Source organism: Capra hircus, chromosome 2 (genome assembly GCF_001704415.2).
Source record: "Capra hircus breed San Clemente chromosome 2, ASM170441v1, whole genome shotgun sequence".
Classification (NCBI taxonomy): domain Eukaryota; kingdom Metazoa; phylum Chordata; class Mammalia; order Artiodactyla; family Bovidae; genus Capra; species Capra hircus.
Window position 1 is genome coordinate 29785167 of NC_030809.1, and position 18498 is coordinate 29803664.

Genomic DNA, 18498 nt, shown 5'->3' on the forward strand with positions numbered 1-18498 from the left:
GGGGTGGCCTGAGGGGAGACCCCTCTCCTGTTACCAGTTCCCTTGCCTTTTTCATTGCCACTAGCCCCAGAACTGGCAGTGCCTGGGAAACAGGGAAGCAGGACTTCAATCCCAGGAGGCCTGGGGTGGAGGCGAGGGGTGGAGGAGAGGGGAGGGGAGTGCACTGTGCATGCTGGGCTATGTTTGCAAACACTACAGGAAAACAGTGGGTGTTGAGATTGGAAGTGTTTTTTTGGAAATTTTTAGCTCCTCAGAAAGCCTCTTCACTAATATTGAGGGCAGGCGTTTAATGGCTGGCCCTGTGGCTGGCCTCCAGCTGGCGTGGGAAGGGATGCGGGCAGAGGGGCTGGTGCTCAGATGATTGCTGGCAGGGAGAGAAGTTGCTCTTGCCCTGCTGAGGCCTGTGGTTTCTAATATTGCCTCCCTGGTCTGCACTGTGCCAGACCCAGGACGGGTGGGACAGGAGGGTCAAGGTGGGGCAGGGTGGGGTGGGGTGGAGATGATGAACAACAGCTCACATTTATGGAGAGCTTCCTAAGGGCCTGGCCCTGTTCTGAGTGCTTTTTGTGCTTCATCTCATTTGCATCTCACAGAATAGGACCGTGCAGTCCTGCCGGAGAGCAGCGAGGACACGATGACCTGCCTGAGGTCGTGGTTAGTAGCAGAGAGTCAGGACGGGGCCTGGCCGGCTGTTGCCAGTGCTGCCAGTCTAGATTAGTTGTTTTCATAGTGTCATCCCCGGACCTGGAAACCTGTTAGAAATGCACATTTTTGGGTCCTTCCCTGGTCTGTGGGTTCTGACCTCTGGGGAGGGCTCAGAGGCCCACCTGTGTGGCAGCAGCCCTCTGGGTGATTGGCAGGCACACTCCAGTTTGAGACCCCCAGCTCTCACTCTGCTCCACCCAGTCGGGGTCTCTTGGGAGGCTTTCCCCAGAGCAGGACGAGGGGCTCTTCGGGGCCTGTAATGGACGCGAGGCAGGTGTTCTGTCTCCATCTTCTTCATCCCACCCCGTTTCTGTCCTTTCTGCCTGTCAGGGAGGCTGATTGTACAGACTGTGAAGAGTGAGGGCCCTGAAGCTGGGAGATCTGGGTCCAGACTCGGTTGTGCTGTGTAGACTCTGCATGCAGAAGGTCCCTGTGAACGGCTCTCTAGGCCTTCTCCTCCCTCCAGGAGGCCAGAGCCACCCAGGGTGGAGGCACTCAGACGTCCTGTGCAGCCCGTGGTCTCCACGTGAGCATCCCAGAGCTGTGGACCAGAAGAGATGGGCAGGGGATCCGAGGGCGGAGCAGCCTGGCCCTGCCTCTGAGGACTCTGCTGGGTGGGGCTGGCTGGTGGTGGGAGGCTGAGGGGGACCCTGGTCCCGATTGTCAGGCAGCTCCTAGAGCTCGGTCTAGGGCAGGGATCTCTGGGGATTTCTTGTGGGCTCATTTGCCTCCTGCCCCATGGCCTGTGGCTCAGGAGTTGGGGCTCTGGGGGAGGGTTAGGGCTGGGCTGAGTGGGGACAGAATGTGGCATCTTTATTGCTCTGTAGAGTCATCTTCAGACTCCAGGTGGGTCGACCAAGGAGCCTGGGAGGGGCTGGGAGTCGGACCTCCCCAGCTCCGACTCCGTTCCTGGACCCTGTGCTCCCTCAACCGTCCCAAGCTGCCTTGACCCTGAACTACACAGGAGGTTTTATTCACCTGGAAAGAAGTTTTGGCCTCAGCCTCCTGTCTCATGTGTGTGTGTGTGTGTGTGTGTGTGTGTGTTAGTTGCTCAGTTGTCTGACTCTTTGCGACCCCATGGACTGCAGCTCGCCAGGCTCCTCTGTCCATGGCATACTCTGTCTCTAGAACAGTAGGGTAGAGTTTGTGCGTTTTTAGAAAGAGCACTACTGCCTTTAGCTCAGCCTGCTTCCTTCCTGCAAGCCTGAAAGTGTGTTAGTTGCTCAGTCATATCTGACTCTTTGCAACCCCATGGACTTCAGCCCGCCAGGCTCCTTTGTCCATGGCATATTCCAGGCAAGAAAATGGAATGGGTTGCTGTTTCCTTCTCCAGGGGATCTTCCCAACCCAGAGATCAAAACCAGGTCTCTTGAATTACAGGCAGATTCTTTACTGTCTGAGCCACCAGGGAAGCCCTCCTCCATGCCTATCTTGGTCCAATTCTCTCCCAGATGTCAGAACCGTTCAGAAGTCATTCTGTTCATTCCCCTGTCTTCAGACATACACAGCGCATCCTCAGGTCCTGGGGATAGGGTTGGGGCCGATGTTTCCTATTCTGAGATCTGTTACCTATATCTGGTCTATGGTCATCTCAGTGAAGATTTGTTTCCATGACCTTAACTCATGCCCACTTGCAAGATTCAAGTGCCCCTCTAACCACATCACTGAGTTGGAAACAGCCCTGGAGACTGTGGTCAGGAGGTGGCCCTGGAACGGGAAGCTTTTCTCCTGTGATGAGGGAGTCTGAGGAGCCCATGTTCCAGGATGCCTTTAGTGGGAGCACTTCTGTTGGTTTGGGTGAAGGAAGAATGGCACCGGGGTGAGGGACAGGATCAGTCCTCAGGTGTTGAGTGACTGCCCACTACACATCAACCACAGTCTCCAGCATGAGGGATGTGGCAACGGAGTTGGTTAAAGAAAAGCTGCTTTGAATCTGTTTTGGAGAAAAGTGGGATAACAATCACAAATAAAACAATAGTTGGAACGAGACCTATTCCCACAATGAGATTATTCATGCACCGAGGACCAGATAAATAGCTCAGACAGTAAGGTTTACTGGAGTTCAGAGGTGGGAGACAGCCCCTCTTGCTGGGGTGTTCAGAGAGGGCTTCTTTGAAAGGAGAGCTTGCAGGAAAAAGGGAGAAGCCATTCCACAAACCAAGTCCTGGATGTGGGATGGAGCAGAGCTTTGGGGCATGGAGATTGAGGTCTGCAAGGCGGGGGGCAGGGCCTGTGTGGAGTGGTCCTTGAAAGCCCACTGAAGTGTGGAACATCGTGTCTGGGACCACTGCAGTTTCACACAGCTTGAGGTGTAGAGACTCAAGATGGGGTTCCAACCCTTTTGTTCCCATTAGTAGTCAGTGGCTTTGGTCCATTCATCTGATTTCTTCTTATTGGTAAAGTAAGGCTCAAAGATGGTAAGGGTCCCTGCCTCACTGGGTTCTTATGAATAGACGAAGCCTCTGGTGTAGGTACACATGCCTGGCAGGTAGGAACAGGAGTTGCTTACTCGCTCCTTGTTGCCTTTTGAGGGATCGGACTTAGGGTCCCTCTTGAGGTGTGTTGAGCTGGGTGGTTCTAGGACCAATAGGATTGTCTTCCACTTTCCAAGTTCTACCCTCAAGCCTGGGGTCAGCACATTATGTCTGAGTCTTGGGTTGGCGCCATCCAAGCTGTCTCCAGAGGCGTCCTGCCCACCGTGGCCTCCAGCCCGGGGGAGAGAACCAGCCTGGGGCTGTTTGCCCTGAGGACTCACGCTGTGCTCTCCCTCTGTTCACAGCCCGTCAACACTGAGACTGCCCCGAAGAATGTAGTGGACACGGTAAGTGATGGCAGGTGGGGCGGGGGGCAGGGAGCAGCTTGGGGAGGCCGGGAAAGCAGAAGGAAGATGGTGGGGGGGACAGTGAACAGATGTGTTTGAGGACACCCTTCTGGAGTAGATTTGTGGAACTTGGGGAAGGGTGGGGACCTTGTGACATGGAGAGCTGGACATCAGACCATCCCCCTGTGTGTTGGGAAATGATTGCTGGGGAACGAGGCAGGCAGGGAGGGAGAGGCCAGTGCTAAAATGTGGTCTTCTTTATTAAATATGTAGCATGTGAGAGAGCCAGGAAGATCTTTCCAAACACATCTTTCTGCCTTAGCAGAAGGACAGATGGTTTCCTCAAGGCTGCGTGGAGGAGGAAGGGAAGGAAGTGGGTGGATTGTGCAGTGGGGAAACCAAGGCTGGCAGCTAGCTGATGGGCTTGGAGGACTTGGGTTCATATCTCAACTCGGCCAAGGTTCTATCTGTGAGACTGTAGCATGTCTCGAGCTTGTCTGTGCCTCAGTTTTCTCATCTGCAAAATGGGAATAATGATATCTCCCCAGGAGAGACACACATGAGTGGGTGCAGTTGGCTCCGAGGGGCCTTTAGTGGACAAAGAGCACTAACAAAGTGCACAAAGTGCACAAACAAGCAAGCCCCCTGCCAGGCCCCCACCCCCGCCACTGCCACACCTGGCAGTGGAAGACCCGGGACTTTTTGATGACTTTCCTCGACTCCCCTCTCTGACTGCCTTTTCTTTGTCTCCAGGGAGAAGCAGGCTTTCGGGGTGGAAACACACGGAAAAGCCTTGAGGAAGATGTAAGTATGGGGAAGGGGAGGAAGAGGAAGACGTGGTGGTTCCCTGGTGAGTGGGGATGCAGGGAGGTGGATGACGACTCATACCTGTCTTGTTTGGTGGGGCATCCCTCACAATCTCCTGTCTAGAAGGGCAGGCAGGGTTACTCAGCTCAATTCCAGACTGCAAGAAAGAAAGAGAGTAAGAAAGTGAAGTTGCTCAGTTGTGTTTGACTCTTTGCAACCCCATAGACTGTAGCCTGCTAGGCTCCTCCATCCATGGGACTTTCCAGACATAAATACTGGAGTGGGTTGCCATTTCCTTCTCCAGGAGATCTTCCCGACCCAGGGATTGAACCCTGGTCTCCCGCACTGCAGGCAGACTCTTTACCATCTGAGCCACCGGGGGGAAGGGGTGAGCGGGCCCATGACCTAGGCTCAGTCTTGGGCCTCAGTCTTGCCTCCATCCAGCTCAGCTGGATTCAGGGCTCATCTGCCCATCACTTAAGCAGAGCTCAGTACTTCAGGGTGGGGAGGGAGAGTGTGCAAGGGCTGGCGGGGTGGTGAGCAGTCACTAAAGTAAGGGCCAGGGGAATGGGTGGCACTGCAGCAAGAGGGACTAAGGGCAGAGATGAAGAGGGACTAACGGCAGAGATGAAGAGGGACTAAGGGCAGAGATGAAGAGGGACTGAGGGCAGAGATGAAGAGGGACTAAGGGCAGAGATGAAGAGGGACTGAGGGCAGAGATGAAGGGGGACTAACGGCAGAGATGAAGAGGGACTGAGGGCAGAGATGAAGGGGGACTAACGGCAGAGATGAAGAGGGACTGAGGGCAGAGATGAAGGGGGACTAACGGCAGAGATGAAGAGGGACTAAGGGCAGAGATGAAGGGGGACTAACGGCAGAGATGAAGAGGGACTCCTGGGCTCTTGGGGATCATAGGCTCTGCTTCTTTGGACAGAAGAGGCTTGGGAAATGGCTAAATGCCACTGATTCAGGAGGAAGCTGAAAGATGGGGCTGGTTCACCTCGCAGGCTTCTCCTGCCGTGTGGTTTTTTGGTGGAGGGTGACAGGCAAACTCCTTAAGTGGAAGGACCTCAGGGAATGAAGGAAGGGCTCCCCGGATCCCCTGCTTTGAGCCCAACTCGCGCCTGGGCTTGTCCTCACACCCCAGGGGCAGATGCCCAGTGAAGTCGGACCTTCCCTTTCTTCCCCGGCCTTCTCTGACAATTCACCCCTCAGCGGGCCTCTCCATCCTCTCCCGCCCTGATCTGCAGAGGAACTGGGAGTGGTTTTGGCGGTTGGCACAGGGGGAGCTGTTGATGGCATGGGGCCGTATCATCTGACAGCTGCCTGACCCACGGCAGGGAGGGCCTGGAGGGAAGCGCTAGGCTCCTGCAGGCAGTGCCGTCAGTGGAGAGCCCACTGCCACTCCACACTGCCCAGCCCCGCAAGGCGGAGGTGTCCCCAGGGCCAGACAGGGGCTGGCCAGGAGGAGGAACATGCCTCTCAAATTAGTGGAAAAGGTATGCACGGGTCCTGTGGGTGTGGAGTACACATGCTCAGAGGGACCCTTGTCCACATTTGTGATGTTTCTGGGGCTGGGGTGCAGGGGAGGAGGTAATGTTTCGTGTAGCTACTACTAACGATTAACTAGAATAATGGACACAAAGTGAATTCTATAATTCACAAGGTGAATTCACAAAGTGAATATTATAGCTCAATACATGTTAGCCATTCTTATTACTGTTATTTTGGCTAAGGGCCAGAAGCTGGCCTGGGTATTTTTGATCCCCATGACATCCCACTATGGCAGATGCTGTGAACCCATTTTATAGATGAGGAAACAGAGTCTTGGAGGAGCTCACAGATGCAATGAATATCTGTTTTCTCCATTCTGTCCTGGGACCGCTGCCTGAATATGGTGTTTCCAGGACTCCTGACTCTTGGCCAGGGGACACGGTGATGTTGTGTGAACCAAGCCTTTTAGCCAATGGTCTGGATGTTCTTATAAGTCGAGTCCTAGGGCAGCTGCTCCCCACAGCCCCATCCCAGGCCAGATAGATCCAACAAGGTAAAGGTGCAGCGGGAGAGAGTGAAGTTAGACATCGTGAAGAACTTTTTGACATGAGGGGGTGTTGGACCTTGGTCCTGGGGAAGAAAGAGGTTGCCGCTTAGCTGGGATTAGAAGTTTTTTAGGAGAAAATCTGTTGATCGGGGATGAAAGTATGTGTGTCTGTGCGTGCCAGGGGTGGGTAGGAGTGGTGTCTTGCCTTGATATGGGAGGAGGGATGTGATGAGTCTCAGTCTGCTTAGTCTAGTTAAAGGAGTTCATGAAAGGCTGAGCAAGTGAGCGGATTATAGCGTGACCTGTGTACTGCGAAGGAAGAGAGAAAACCTAGTGTTTGAGGTTCCCAGAAACCTGTCCCAGGTTGAGTGACCTCAGGGTCCCCTGCCCAACCACTGAGCTCTCTTGCCCTCTGCTCGGGTGAGGAGACCATTTCTGGAGCGGCATGGCTGCTGCTCTGGGGCTTGCTGCTGTGATCATGTGCCTGTTTGTTGAGCTGTTTTCCTGTCTCTGGCCAGCGGCCCAGGACTCACAGGGCAGGAATGGCTGTTTTCCTCCAGCGAGGCTAGTGTGTTGCAGGGTTTGTGGATGGTGTGCTGTGTCGCACTTTGTTTTGGAAAAATCCAGGCGGGTGGGCAGGAAGGAGAGAGGAAGGGGTGTGGCTGGAGGGGCTGGTGCAGAGGGGAGGGGGTGACTGCAGCCCCCAGAGGAGATGTTGGGGTGGGGAAGGGCCCCTGACTTAGATTGGTCACCAGTCTCCGGCTGCCTGACATGGCTGCTGCTTACAGACCCTCCTCCCAGCTGTGCCCCCTGGGGACCTGGGCTCCGGAAACAGCTTTCCCTTTGGTCCAGTGCTGTTGTGTTTGGTCTGTGGACCTCAAAAGAAGGCAGGACTCTTCCCACACAGTCCTTGCTCCAAACCAACCCCGCCCAGATCCTGGGGTTCCCACTCTTGCTGCATGGTGGGGAAGAAGAAGGCGAAAAACGGGGCTGAGGGTCACAGATATTGAGTTGCCCCGGAGCGTCTGAGCGGTGGTCAGCAGCCCCCACTGGCATTGAGGACCAAGGTCAACGATGTTGGTGGAATCTGCAACAGGAAGGGTGAGGGTTAGATACCAGGAGGAACTGGCTGATAGGAAGAGACATAGACACGGTTTGGGGGAGGGTGTGGAATTTCCTTTTACAGTGTCCTTTAAGCAAAGAAGCAACTGGGTTTTGGTGATGATGGTAGGGGAGAGATCTTGGTGCCTACGGGAGCTGGATCAGAAGTTCTGTTATGGATCTGTGTCTTGGGAGGCGCAGGGAAGAAGTTCAGAGCTGTGGATAGATGGCTTTGAGAGCCCCAGAGAGGAAAGGAATGGAATTACAGGCAGACCGAGAGCTTATTTTTCTCTTCAAGTATTCTTTTTTTTTTTTTTTAACGTATTTATCTATTTGACTGCATCAGGCCTTAGGTGCGGCACGCAGTCTCTCTGTGGCTGTGCCTGGGCTTCTCCCTAGTTGTAAGCGTGTAAGCTTTGTCCTGCAGCATGTGGGATCTTAGTTCCCCAACCAGGGATCGAGCTCATGTCCCCTGCAATGGAAGGGGAATTCTTAATCCCTGGACCAGGAAAGTCCCTAGAGAACTCTTTGTAAAACCCTTGGGTAGTTTTCCCCAGAGGCTCTGAGTGGAACAGATAAATCACACCAGACTGTGTTGTACCCATTTTACAGAGCGGTCAATGAGGCCAGATGGCTGCTGCTCACGTGGGCTTCGTAGGTGAGAATCATCTTTCACAGAATGGAAGCTTTCTGAGGTCAGGGGGCCTTATGCCCAGCTGGTGGCCCTCAGCAGAGTTCACTGAATGAGGGAGGGGGTATGATGATGGCCTGCGGAGAAGACCTCATCCTTCCTGAGAAAGGCGCTGTGTGAGTCGGCAGCTGCTGCAGGCTCGGTCTCCAGCCCCGTGTCTGTGAGGTCACTGTGTTTCTCAGAGCCCTCCGCTGTGTCGCTCACATGCCCTGCCCCCGCCCCCGGCCCATCGGTGGTTCTCCGGCTCTCCCTGTGACTCGGCCCAGCCACCCCCAGACGTGTTACCTGTACACGCTTGCTTTCTGCCAGTGAGTGTCACATGCTTCCAAACTTTGTAGAAAACAGGAAGCCCCGTCAGTGAGAGGACAGCCCAGTGATTCATCAGGGGATGACCGTCCAGCTGTTCGTCCCCATCCTCCGTGCGAGGGTCACTGTCCAGGGCGGCTTCCTCCCCTGCCTCCCCTCCCCCCACCCCCTCAACCGTAGAGCCGGCTTGGACTTTGTCTTATCACCTCTGGAGGCGGTGTGGCCAGACTCTGCTGGGGCCAAGTTTTTATTTATCTTTCCCGGCTTTTTGGGGTGGGGAGGCTGAAGAATGTGGAGTGTTGTAACTGGGGAGGGGGGTGGAGAAGCAGGACCTGGCTCTCCTGCTCTGCGCTTCCCTTTCGCCCCTGCGCCAGTGGAGGCTCTTGGCTCCCCTCGACTCCTCAGTCTCCCCACCAGGCCCAGCTCAGTTTCCCTGAGGCTCCTGGGGGCCTGGCCCCGTGGTCCTGGCTACACCTCCCGCCTTGGCTATTGTTGTGGCTTCCAGTTGTTAGAAGCAGCTGTAGTGGCCTCCTCCAAACATGGCTGTGGATCAGCAGTCGATGGAACGGAGGGGCTATTTATAGCCGGGTGGCCCTGGGGCCTGGAGCCAGGCCTAGGGCCTGGGGAGGTTCATCGTCTCCTCATCAGGGACTGGAGAAACAGAGACGGATGAAGTGTCGGGTTTCTGCGTTCCTCTGATCGGGTAGTCTTGGAACAGCCTGGTTTGGGTCTTGAAAACCAAACACAACTCAACCCCTCCTTACTGCCCGCACCCCCCCAACTTCCCACCCCCCAACTCCTCATGCCTGACTCATGCAAACCCAAGTCCTCGGGGCCAGGAGAGCTGTGGAGACAGAGAAACTTCCCGCTGGACAGCGCGACTTGGCTGTTTCCTCCTCCTGCTGCCTCTAGGCTGAGCTGTTTGGGGCTGTGCTGCAGCCCCAGGCTCTGGCTGCAGCCTTCTTGCGAAAGGCTGGATGGAGAGTCCTCCTCTTAGGGGGGCTGCCCTGACTTGGGGCTCAGCTGGGTGCGGGATTGCAGAGCCCACCCAGCCCTGGCTCGTTGGTGCTGCGTGGAGAGGGCCAAAAGAGGCTTCTCTTCTTGGGGCCCCAGTGGTCCTGCCCGGAGTCTGAGGATGAATCCTGCTGGTTGTCAGGACTTGGGGGTGAGTTGCTGTAGCCTCGGTTTCTCCTGCAGATTGGTGGTCATGAAAGGCTGGTTTAGGGGAGGCTCAGGCATGTTTGGAAGGTGCCAGTGGGCTCAGAGGGCTCTGGCTGGGAGTGTCCAGGTCGGCTCCGATTCTGCATCAAGTGAGGTGGATGAAGGGATGGGTAGCAGCTGGTGATGCAGGATTTTGCTTTTCTATAGAGGTGACTGTTTGGTTGTGTCTGTAACTATCCTTTTAATTGTACTTGATGTAATAATGGTAAGAACGTCTAAGGGCCGGATATTCCCTTTACTCTTCTAATAACCCCATGAGGATTGTTGCATCTTACTCGTGACATTGGGGCTTCCCTGGTGGCTCAGATAGTAAAGAATCTGCCTGTAGTGAAGGGCACCTGGGTTTGATCCCTGGGTTGGGAAGATCCCCTGGATGAGAGCATGGCAACCCACTCCAGTATTCTTGCCTGGAGAATCCCCGTGGACAGAGGAGCCTGGAGGGCTACAGTCCATGGTGTTGCAAAGAGTTGGAGATGACTGAAGAGCGGCTATACACAGCACTCGTGACATTACAGAGGCTCAGAGCATTGAGTAGTGCAAGGCTGTCCAATAGGATGCTGCTCTGATCCTGCTCTGATCCATACAGTTCCCCTGAGATGTTTTGGACACCAACTTGGGTCCATTTGCCTAATTTTGTACCAGTCAACAACCCTAGAGATGGGAGCAGATGAGGGAGGTGACAGACAATGGGCAGTGGGTCCTTAGAAGCATGATTTGCTGCCTAGCTCTGGTTGGTACACACCGTGCCTGGTGGCTTCTTGTCTCAAAATTTTGACTGACCTGGTGTTGCTGCTTTAAAGGAGAGGCTTGTGGGCAGCTGGTGGTCAGAGGAGAAATGTTCAGAGCTGGACGGAGGGGTGCTAGCGCTCTCATCTTTCCTTCTTTCATGCTTGAATCTCTGTTCACCACTTGGCATTACTGTTCCGATATCCAGCACATCAAGGCGAAATGAGTGTCCATCAATTTAGTACTGTTTTATTGAGTGTGTACTCTGTGTAGGTGGCACCAGCCCAGGCCTGGTGCATTTCTGGGCATTGGGGATTTTTTTCCTTGCCCGGAGGGAGGAAAGCACTTCCCCTCAGGGGCTTGCAGGCACACAGGCACACTCACGTGGGATTGGCATCGATTGCTTTTGGCTTTGAGTTGCTGTGTTGCTGGGGCTTTAGGGCGCCTGGGCTGGAATGTTGGCAGAAGCAAAAGGAAATTTGTGTTTGCCCGTGGCCCTGACCACTTGCGTGGACAGCTCTCTGCTGCTCTCCTGCCGTCCAGCTGGTCCCCATCCTAACGCTGCTCCTCTCTTCTCTTTCCCAGAGTTCCACCAGAGTTACACCAAGTGTCCAGCCTCATCCCCAGCCCATCAGGTATGCCTCAACTATAGGAGGTAGGGTGTGGGGGGCAGGCAGTGAGGTCACTTTGGGTATTCCCAGCAAGTCATGTCTTTGAGTCTCTAATGCCAAAGTCATGGAGCCACTGGTCGGGAGCATGGCAGACATGGAAGCTACAGCAAGAGGATGTGGGTAGATGCCACTGGGAATCAGTCATGTTTTGGATTCTAGTTTGAAGCCAGTCCTTGAGCTGGATTCTTTATTTACCTGCACGATCTCATCTAGTCCTTGCAACAACCCTGCAGGGTAAGTATTTTATCCCCATTTGATAGATGAAGAAACTGGGTCTCAGGGAAATGAGGCAACTTGTTAAAGGTCATGCAACCACCAACAGGCAGCACTTGGATTTGCCTTCAGGACTGGCTGGCATTGAGGCCCACGCTAGATACTGTTCCTTTCCATGAGCAGTGGCTTCTGATATTCGAGAGTCATTTATAAAAGGAAGGTTCTCTGGCTGGCTGGGCTGATGGGGGCTGGGGCAAGGCGACCATAGGGAACTCATCCAGAGTTACTTTGTCCTGGGTCCAGGTTCTCTGATTTTTTTGGCTTCCTTTGCCTCTCCTTCATCCGAGGCTTCTGAGATGAGTGAGAATCTGGCCCCAGGGATCTGGAGCCCCAGCCAGAGAGGGCTTGGTGTGTAGCTGAAGCTCCCAGTGGGCTGCAGACCTTCTGCTAGCTGTCTACGGAGAGTGGAGGGCCCCCTTAGCAGATCCCTTCTCCCTTGTAGCTAAGAATCGGTGGGTGCAGAGTGCGATGCTGATATTGTCCAGGTGGGGGCGCTGTTCTGCCTTCAGTAGGAGCCCCGCCCCCAGAGGCTGCAGGACCAGGAATGATCAGGACTCAGAGGCCAAATTCACAGTAGGCTCCCAGGACACTGGCATCTCTGTCACCGCGTCCCAGTCACCGTCCCCATGCAGAAGCTGTATGTCACCTTTGGCTCTCCTGTCTCCAAGCCCCATCTATACAGTTGGCTCAGAGCTAACCCTGGAGATTTGGATTCTGCCCCAGTTCTTGGTGTCCTGGGGCTGTACACCCTACTGCCCATCACTCTGAAACACCCTAGTGGTATCCCTCCCACTGCCCCTCCAGTCCCAGCTTTACCTGGAGATAGTGAGGGGTTATCAACATGAGTGCGGTCCATCTTGAGCAGTGAGGGGAAGCAGGAGGCTGGTGATGGGGTAAGAACAGTATGAGGTGCCCCTAGAAGCTGCTGAGGGGCTTTGGAATGCATTGCCAGTTTCCCGAAACCCCTTCCCTGTCCCGTCAGCTCACCCTGGACCCTCCTCTGGAAGAGCAGCCGGGTGAGGTGTAAAGGTGTGAGCCCTCACTGAGCTCTCACTCAGTGCCCGGCCCAGGCAGCTTCCTACCTCTCTTAGGAGCTCAGATGGCACTGGGATGTCTAGGGGTCCCCTGCCACTGCGGCAGCATCCTCAGCCTCCTGGGCCCTTAGAAACCAGGGAGTTCACTGGCAGGAAGCAGACCCGGAGGTGGTGGGAGCTGCCAGAGGTTGGGGGAGAGCCAGCGAACAGAGGGCAGGAGTCAGCCTGCCTCCAGGGAGGGCTGGAATGTGCGCTGTGGTCTGGCTTACCTGGAGCCCAGGTGAGCGTGTCACCTGAGCTGCCCCTACCCCTGAGGGCCTCCCCGCCCACGCCACAGCTCAGAGCAAGCAGAGGGCGGTGAAAGGCTCAGCTCTGGGATGCAAGAGCCCTCGCTTCGGGCTCTCCTTCCTCTCTGGAGCCCTCCCTGGATCCTTCGAGAAGCTTCTTCCAGACCAGGTGGCCGCCATATGTTGGGAGGCTGAGCTGGACTCCTGGGCCCTGGCTGGTTCCGGCGCTGGCTCCGACCTGTGGGATCACAGGTTGAAGGTGATGCCGACAGGGTTGTTGAGCACCTAGGACTAATGTCATCAATCTTTGTTTCTGAAATGGTCTGAGATCCTTGCCGGCTTCTGCCCAGCTCTGTTCTCCCCGGCTCTCCCAGACTGGCCTTGAGGGCTGCACTGGCCTTGCCCCGGGGAAGCTTCTGGCCGTGGCTCAGAGTCAGGAAGCAGCCAAGCCCTCCTGGGTTAGATCTGGGGGCCGTGTATGGTGTGGAGGGGTGCAGGTTCCTGGACCGCGTCCTGGGGGCCTGGATTCTGATCTGCTGCCTGCTGTCTCCCCAGAAACATGAGTACGAGCCGGACCACGGAGGACAGCTGTGAGCTGGACCTGGTGTACGTCACCGAGAGGATCATTGCCGTCTCCTTCCCCAGCACAGCCAATGAGGAGAACTTCCGGAGCAACCTCCGCGAGGTGGCCCAGATGCTCAAGTCCAAACATGGAGGCAACTACCTGGTGAGGATGGGTCCCCGCCCACTGGTCCAGGGCCCCATCCTTTCTGCGTGCTACCTCTTCCTGCTGGAGTCTCATCCCACCCGGCCCTGCGCCAGCTCTTCCTCCCCTCTCCTCTCACCTGCCCTTGACCTCGGGCGTCTCATGGTCTGAGTCCTCACTCATTGTCCAGCTGTCCTCTGAGGAGAGTCTCTGTAGCTGGGACACGGCATCTGAGCCAAGTTGTACGTGTGTGTGCTTGTCCTGGTGTGCATGTGTATGGGTATGTGTGGTTTGTGTGTGTGTGTGCTTATGTGTTTATGTGTACAAGTGGGGTGTGTGTGTGCATGTGGTGTGTCTGTACGTGTGTGTGCTTGTGCATGTATGTGTACAAGTGGGGTGTGTGTGTGTATGTGGTGTGTCTGTCCGTGTGTGTGCTTGTGCGTGTATGTGTACAAGTGGGGGGTGTGTGTGCATATAGTGTGTCTGTACGTGTGTGTGCTTGTGCCTGTGTGTGTATAGGTATGTGTGCTTGTGCGTGTATGTGTACAGTGGAGTGTGTGTGCTTGTCCTTGTGTGTTTGCATGTGTATGGGTATGTGTGGTTTGCATGTGTGTGCTTGTGCATGTATGTGTACAAGTGGGCTGTGTGTATGCATGTGGTGTGTCTGTACATGTGTGTATACGTATGCGTGTTTGTGTGTATATGTGTACAAGTGGGTTGTGTGTGCATGTGGTGTGTCTGTACATGTGTGTGTATAGGTATGCGTGTTTGTGTATATATGTGTACAAGTAGGCTGTGTGTATGCATGTGGTGTGTCTGTATGTGTATATGTGTAGGTTTGTGTGCTTGTGTGTATATGTGTACAAGTGGGTTGTGTGTGCATGTGGTATGTCTGTACATGTGTGTGTATAGGTATGTGTGTTTGTGTGTATATGTGTACATTGTGTGTGCATGTGGTGTGTCTGTACATGAGTGTGTATAGGTATGTTCGTGTGTATATGTGTACAAGTGGGTTGTGTGTGCATGTGGTGTGTCTGTACATGTGTGTATACGTATGCATGCTTGCGTGTATATGTGTACAAGTGGGTTGTGTGTGCTTGTGGTGTGTCTGTACATGTGTGTGTATAGGTATGCATGTTTGTGTATATATATGTACAAGTGGGCTGTGTGTATGCATGTGGTGTGTCTGTATGTGTATATGTGTAGGTCTGTGTGCTTGTGTGTATATGTGTACAAGTGGGTTGTGTGTGCATGTGGTGTGTGTGTACATGTGTGTGTATAGGTATGTGTGTTTGTGTGTATATGTGTACATTGTGTGTGCATATGGTGTGTATGTGTGTGGGTGTGTGTGTGTGTTGACCAGGAGGAGGGACGCTCATGGTGACGCTCATGTTATTGAGTACCTATGATGATCCAGGCCCTCTCCTAACTCCTTCCCACGTATTTAACATCACGACTGCCCTAGGAAGCAGCTACTGCAGGAGCACAGAGAGGTGGGGTCTTTGCCTGAGGTCACAGTGTCAGGAAGTGGCAGAGGTGCCACACTGTCAGCGCCTCTGAGAAGTCCTAGGGCAGAGCTGTGGCAGGGCGTGTTTTAAGGGACCTCGTGTAGCTGAACAGAGAATCGTACTTGGGACAGGAGAATCTCCCAGCCAATGTGGAGGAGGTTATCCCCGACTCCTCACCCACTGTGGGGGTCAGAAAGGCTGGCCAGGGGATTGGAGCTCTCCTGGTCCCAGAGGAGGGCTCAGGCCCGCTTTATAGGAAGGTACGTGGGGCTGGCCCCACAGACCGGCCATGCCATGGCGAGAGAGCAGAGGCAGGGGCTAGGGGCTGTGTCAGGCCTCCAGGGCTGCTGTAACTAATTCCCGCAAATTAGGTGGCTTAAGACAACAGAATTAATTTTTCCACAGTTCTGGAAGCTAGGAGTCCAAGTCAAGGTGTCACTGGGGCCGTGCTCCATCTGAACCCTGTAGGGGAGAATTCTCCTTGCCTTCTTCCATCTTCTGGTGGCTCCTTGGCTTGTAGGCGCCTTGCTCTAGTCTCTGCCTCCATCGTCACATGGCCTTCCTTCTTCCCCATGTCTGTGTGTCCTCTCCTCTTCTTATAAGGACACAAGTCATTGGATTTGGGGCCCACTCTGAACGCAGGATGATCTCATCACCAGACCCTTGACTACTTACATCAGCACGGACCTGTTTCTAAATAAGGTCACATTCTGAAGTTCTGGGTGGACATGAATTTTTGTGGGACACCATTCAACCCTCTATAGAGACCCATCCATCAGCTATGTTGGATGTTGTTAAGAGTCTGGCTTTAGGGACTTCCCTGATGGGCCAGTGGTTAAGACTACACAATTCTGCTGCAGGGGCATGGGTTTGATCCCTGGTTTGGAGACTAAGATTCCACATGCTGCATGGTGCAGCCAAAAAAAAAAAAGACATCCAGCTTTAAACAGAAAGTTCTATGCTGACTCTGCTCTTACTAACTATCTGATCTTGGCACTTAGCCTCACTAAGCCTTAGGATGCCATCTGTAAAATGGGTCTAATGAGACTATCTATCTCAGAGGTTGTGGAGAGAATTAAGGCGGCTTGTTAAGTGTCAAGTCCTTAGTGTGGCCTGGCTGTCTGTGTGCACCCAAGTGGTAGCTGTTGTTAATGGCATAAAGCATATTCCTTTATGGGACTCAAGAGTGATATAATGTCGTAGTTTAGTCGTTAAGGCATGTCTGACTCTTGCGACCCCATGGACTGTAGCCCACCAGGTTTCTCTGTTCATAGGATTCTCCAGGCAAGAACACTGCCATTTCCTTCTCCAGGGGGTCTTCCCAACCTAGGGATCGAACCTGGGTCTCCTGCATTGCAGGCAGCCTCTTTACTGACTGAGCCAGCAGGGAAGCCTGTGAAGAATGGACCAGAAGCCATCTAAGGTCCTGCCCAATTTCAGGAGTCCAGAGTTCCATGAGTCTCTGCTGACCCTTCCCTGCTCTGTCCCACCCGTTCCAGACCCTGTGGTCCTCTTCTCTCCCCAGGAGACATCACAGGGGCCTTTGAGTTTCCCAGGCCTTGAGGTGGATGTTGGGAGTTCTGCCTGCCTCCTCCAGGGATGGAAGACAGGAATTCAGAGACAGGGGGATTCCCGTGGGATGTGGTCGAGTGTCTGGGGATGTCTCCTGGGAGGTCAAGGACCTGAGAGGGTCCACCCAGCATGGTTTGCACCCTTTGATAGAGGGTGTCTGACCACAGAGCAGTTGCATCTCCATGGGATGAGTTTCTAAAGGCACCGTGTGAAGTAGAAACCAGAGATGGCCAAGTGCTTACCAGTTGCCACCACTGGATCTCCATACAGTGTGGAGAGACGCCACCTTAGTGGCGGCCCGTGGGGCCCAAGACAGATTCCATCCCCTTCTCACCTTCAGTTCAAGATGTGTGCTCATCCAGGGGTGGGGCTGAGTGTCTACAAACCTGTCTCTGTCTCCCTGTTCATCCTGAGAACCTGTAGTTGGTTCCCATCAGTCAGTGTGTGTCTGGTGGGGCTTCATGTGTGTTCATGTAGTAGCATTCCCTTCCAGCAGGGAAGACAGACAGAGATAGTGAGAGAGAGAGAGAGAGAGAGAGAGAGAGAGAGAGAGAGAGAGAGAGAAAGGGCCAGCCTTCTCACAACCTCTTCCTTTTCCTCCTTCTAGCTTTTCAACCTCTCTGAGCGGAGACCTGATATCACGAAGCTCCACGCCAAGGTGAGCCTGGGGCTGTTTGGGGGTTTGTTTGGGGGAGTTCTCCTTGCCTGGGCTCCCTTCCTCCAAAGATCCCGTGTTAGAATCTTGGAGGAAAGTGCTGTGATTGTTTGCAAAGCCTGTTCAAAGTCACTGTGCTCCTTTCTCTTTGGAAAACAGAAATACACATAGCGCTTCTGTGATACGAATTACAGAAAGCAAAGCTCAGTACAGTCATTTCCACCCAGGCCTGCCTCTGGTGGTGTGCACACAGAGCCCCTGGGGTGGGGGTGCGGTTGTGGGATTTTTAGTCTTACTGACGAGTCTTCTGGATTTGCACCGGCTGGGAATCGCCAGTGCAGGCTTCCGATAGCCAGAGTTCTTTCACTTGCTGTTGAGTGAGCCAAGTGTGGAGGGGGCTCTGCGTGCTGCTCCAGGCCCTGGAGTTCAGTGACCATCGCTGTGTGACCGTGGGTGGGCGGCAGAGATCTCTGGGCTTTGGTTTGTGCGTCTGAAAGTGGATGGGCTGGATTAGATGAGCTCTCTGGGTCCTTCTGAGCACAAGTTTTCTTGTACTTTAAAGTTCTGTGAGTTGAAGTTTGAAGGAACCTGATGACTGCTATTCAGGTCTACTCTCTGTCCCACTTAGGCCTCTTTTGGCCTGAAAACTTGATGCTTTGTGTGTCCAGGGCCTGGGAAAGAGCTGTGATCAGCCTTCAGCTTTCCTTCTTCCTCTCTGAGCGAGCCCCTGGGGTCTGTGGGAGGAGAGCTTGTCTTAAGGTCAAAGTCGTGTGAAAGGGACCTGGAACCTTCGGGGGCGCTAAGCCTTTGCTTTATACACATGTGAGAAACTGGGGCTGGGGCTGGGGCTGGGGCAGGGGCGGGGACTAACCTGAGGCCCCACAGGGAGCCTGTGTCAGAACAAGGTCTTGGACCAGTGTCCTCGGCCTCCACACCCCTGCCTCCGTGCGGGGTTGATGGGCAGGGCAGGAACTAACGTCCCTTCACTGTCCCCCACCCCTGTTGGCTCTCTGTGCTTCTGCCACTTCTGACTCATGGCTTGGGCCACAGGTACTGGAATTTGGCTGGCCCGACCTCCACACCCCGGCCCTGGAGAAGATCTGCAGCGTCTGCAAGGCCATGGACACCTGGCTCAATGCAGACCCCCACAATGTGGTCGTCCTACACAACAAGGTCAGAGCGGGGGTGGCAGGATATGTGTGTGTGAGAGTGTATGTACCTGCCCGTATCACTGGATTGTGTGAGAGTGGAAGTTTGTGTCTATTCTCCTTCTTGGGGATAATACATTCTGTCTGGGGTGGCACCCATAAGAAATGGGGGCTACCAGCCTGTGGGGCCCTCAGGTGTGTGGATAATCAACTGTTTCTTCTTTT

At 54.3% G+C, this 18498-nt stretch overlaps 1 protein-coding gene across 10 annotated transcripts in view; it reads left to right on the forward strand.

The window, feature by feature from the left end:
• TNS1 (tensin 1) overlaps positions 1-18498 on the forward strand; it is a 211314-nt gene that overhangs the window by 99693 nt on the left and 93123 nt on the right. For 9 of the 10 annotated variants that reach the window (XM_018059646.1, XM_018059634.1, XM_018059639.1 and 6 more), the window contains 6 exons: positions 3485-3526; positions 4280-4330; positions 11005-11054; positions 13240-13411; positions 17078-17128; positions 18176-18298. In XM_018059646.1, the coding sequence (XP_017915135.1) occupies positions 3485-3526; positions 4280-4330; positions 11005-11054; positions 13240-13411; positions 17078-17128; positions 18176-18298 (489 nt within the window). Of the gene's footprint in view, positions 1-3484; positions 3527-4279; positions 4331-8873; positions 9638-11004; positions 11055-13239; positions 13412-17077; positions 17129-18175; positions 18299-18498 lie in introns of those variants that run through there. The other variant, XM_018059678.1, reaches the window with a different exon arrangement.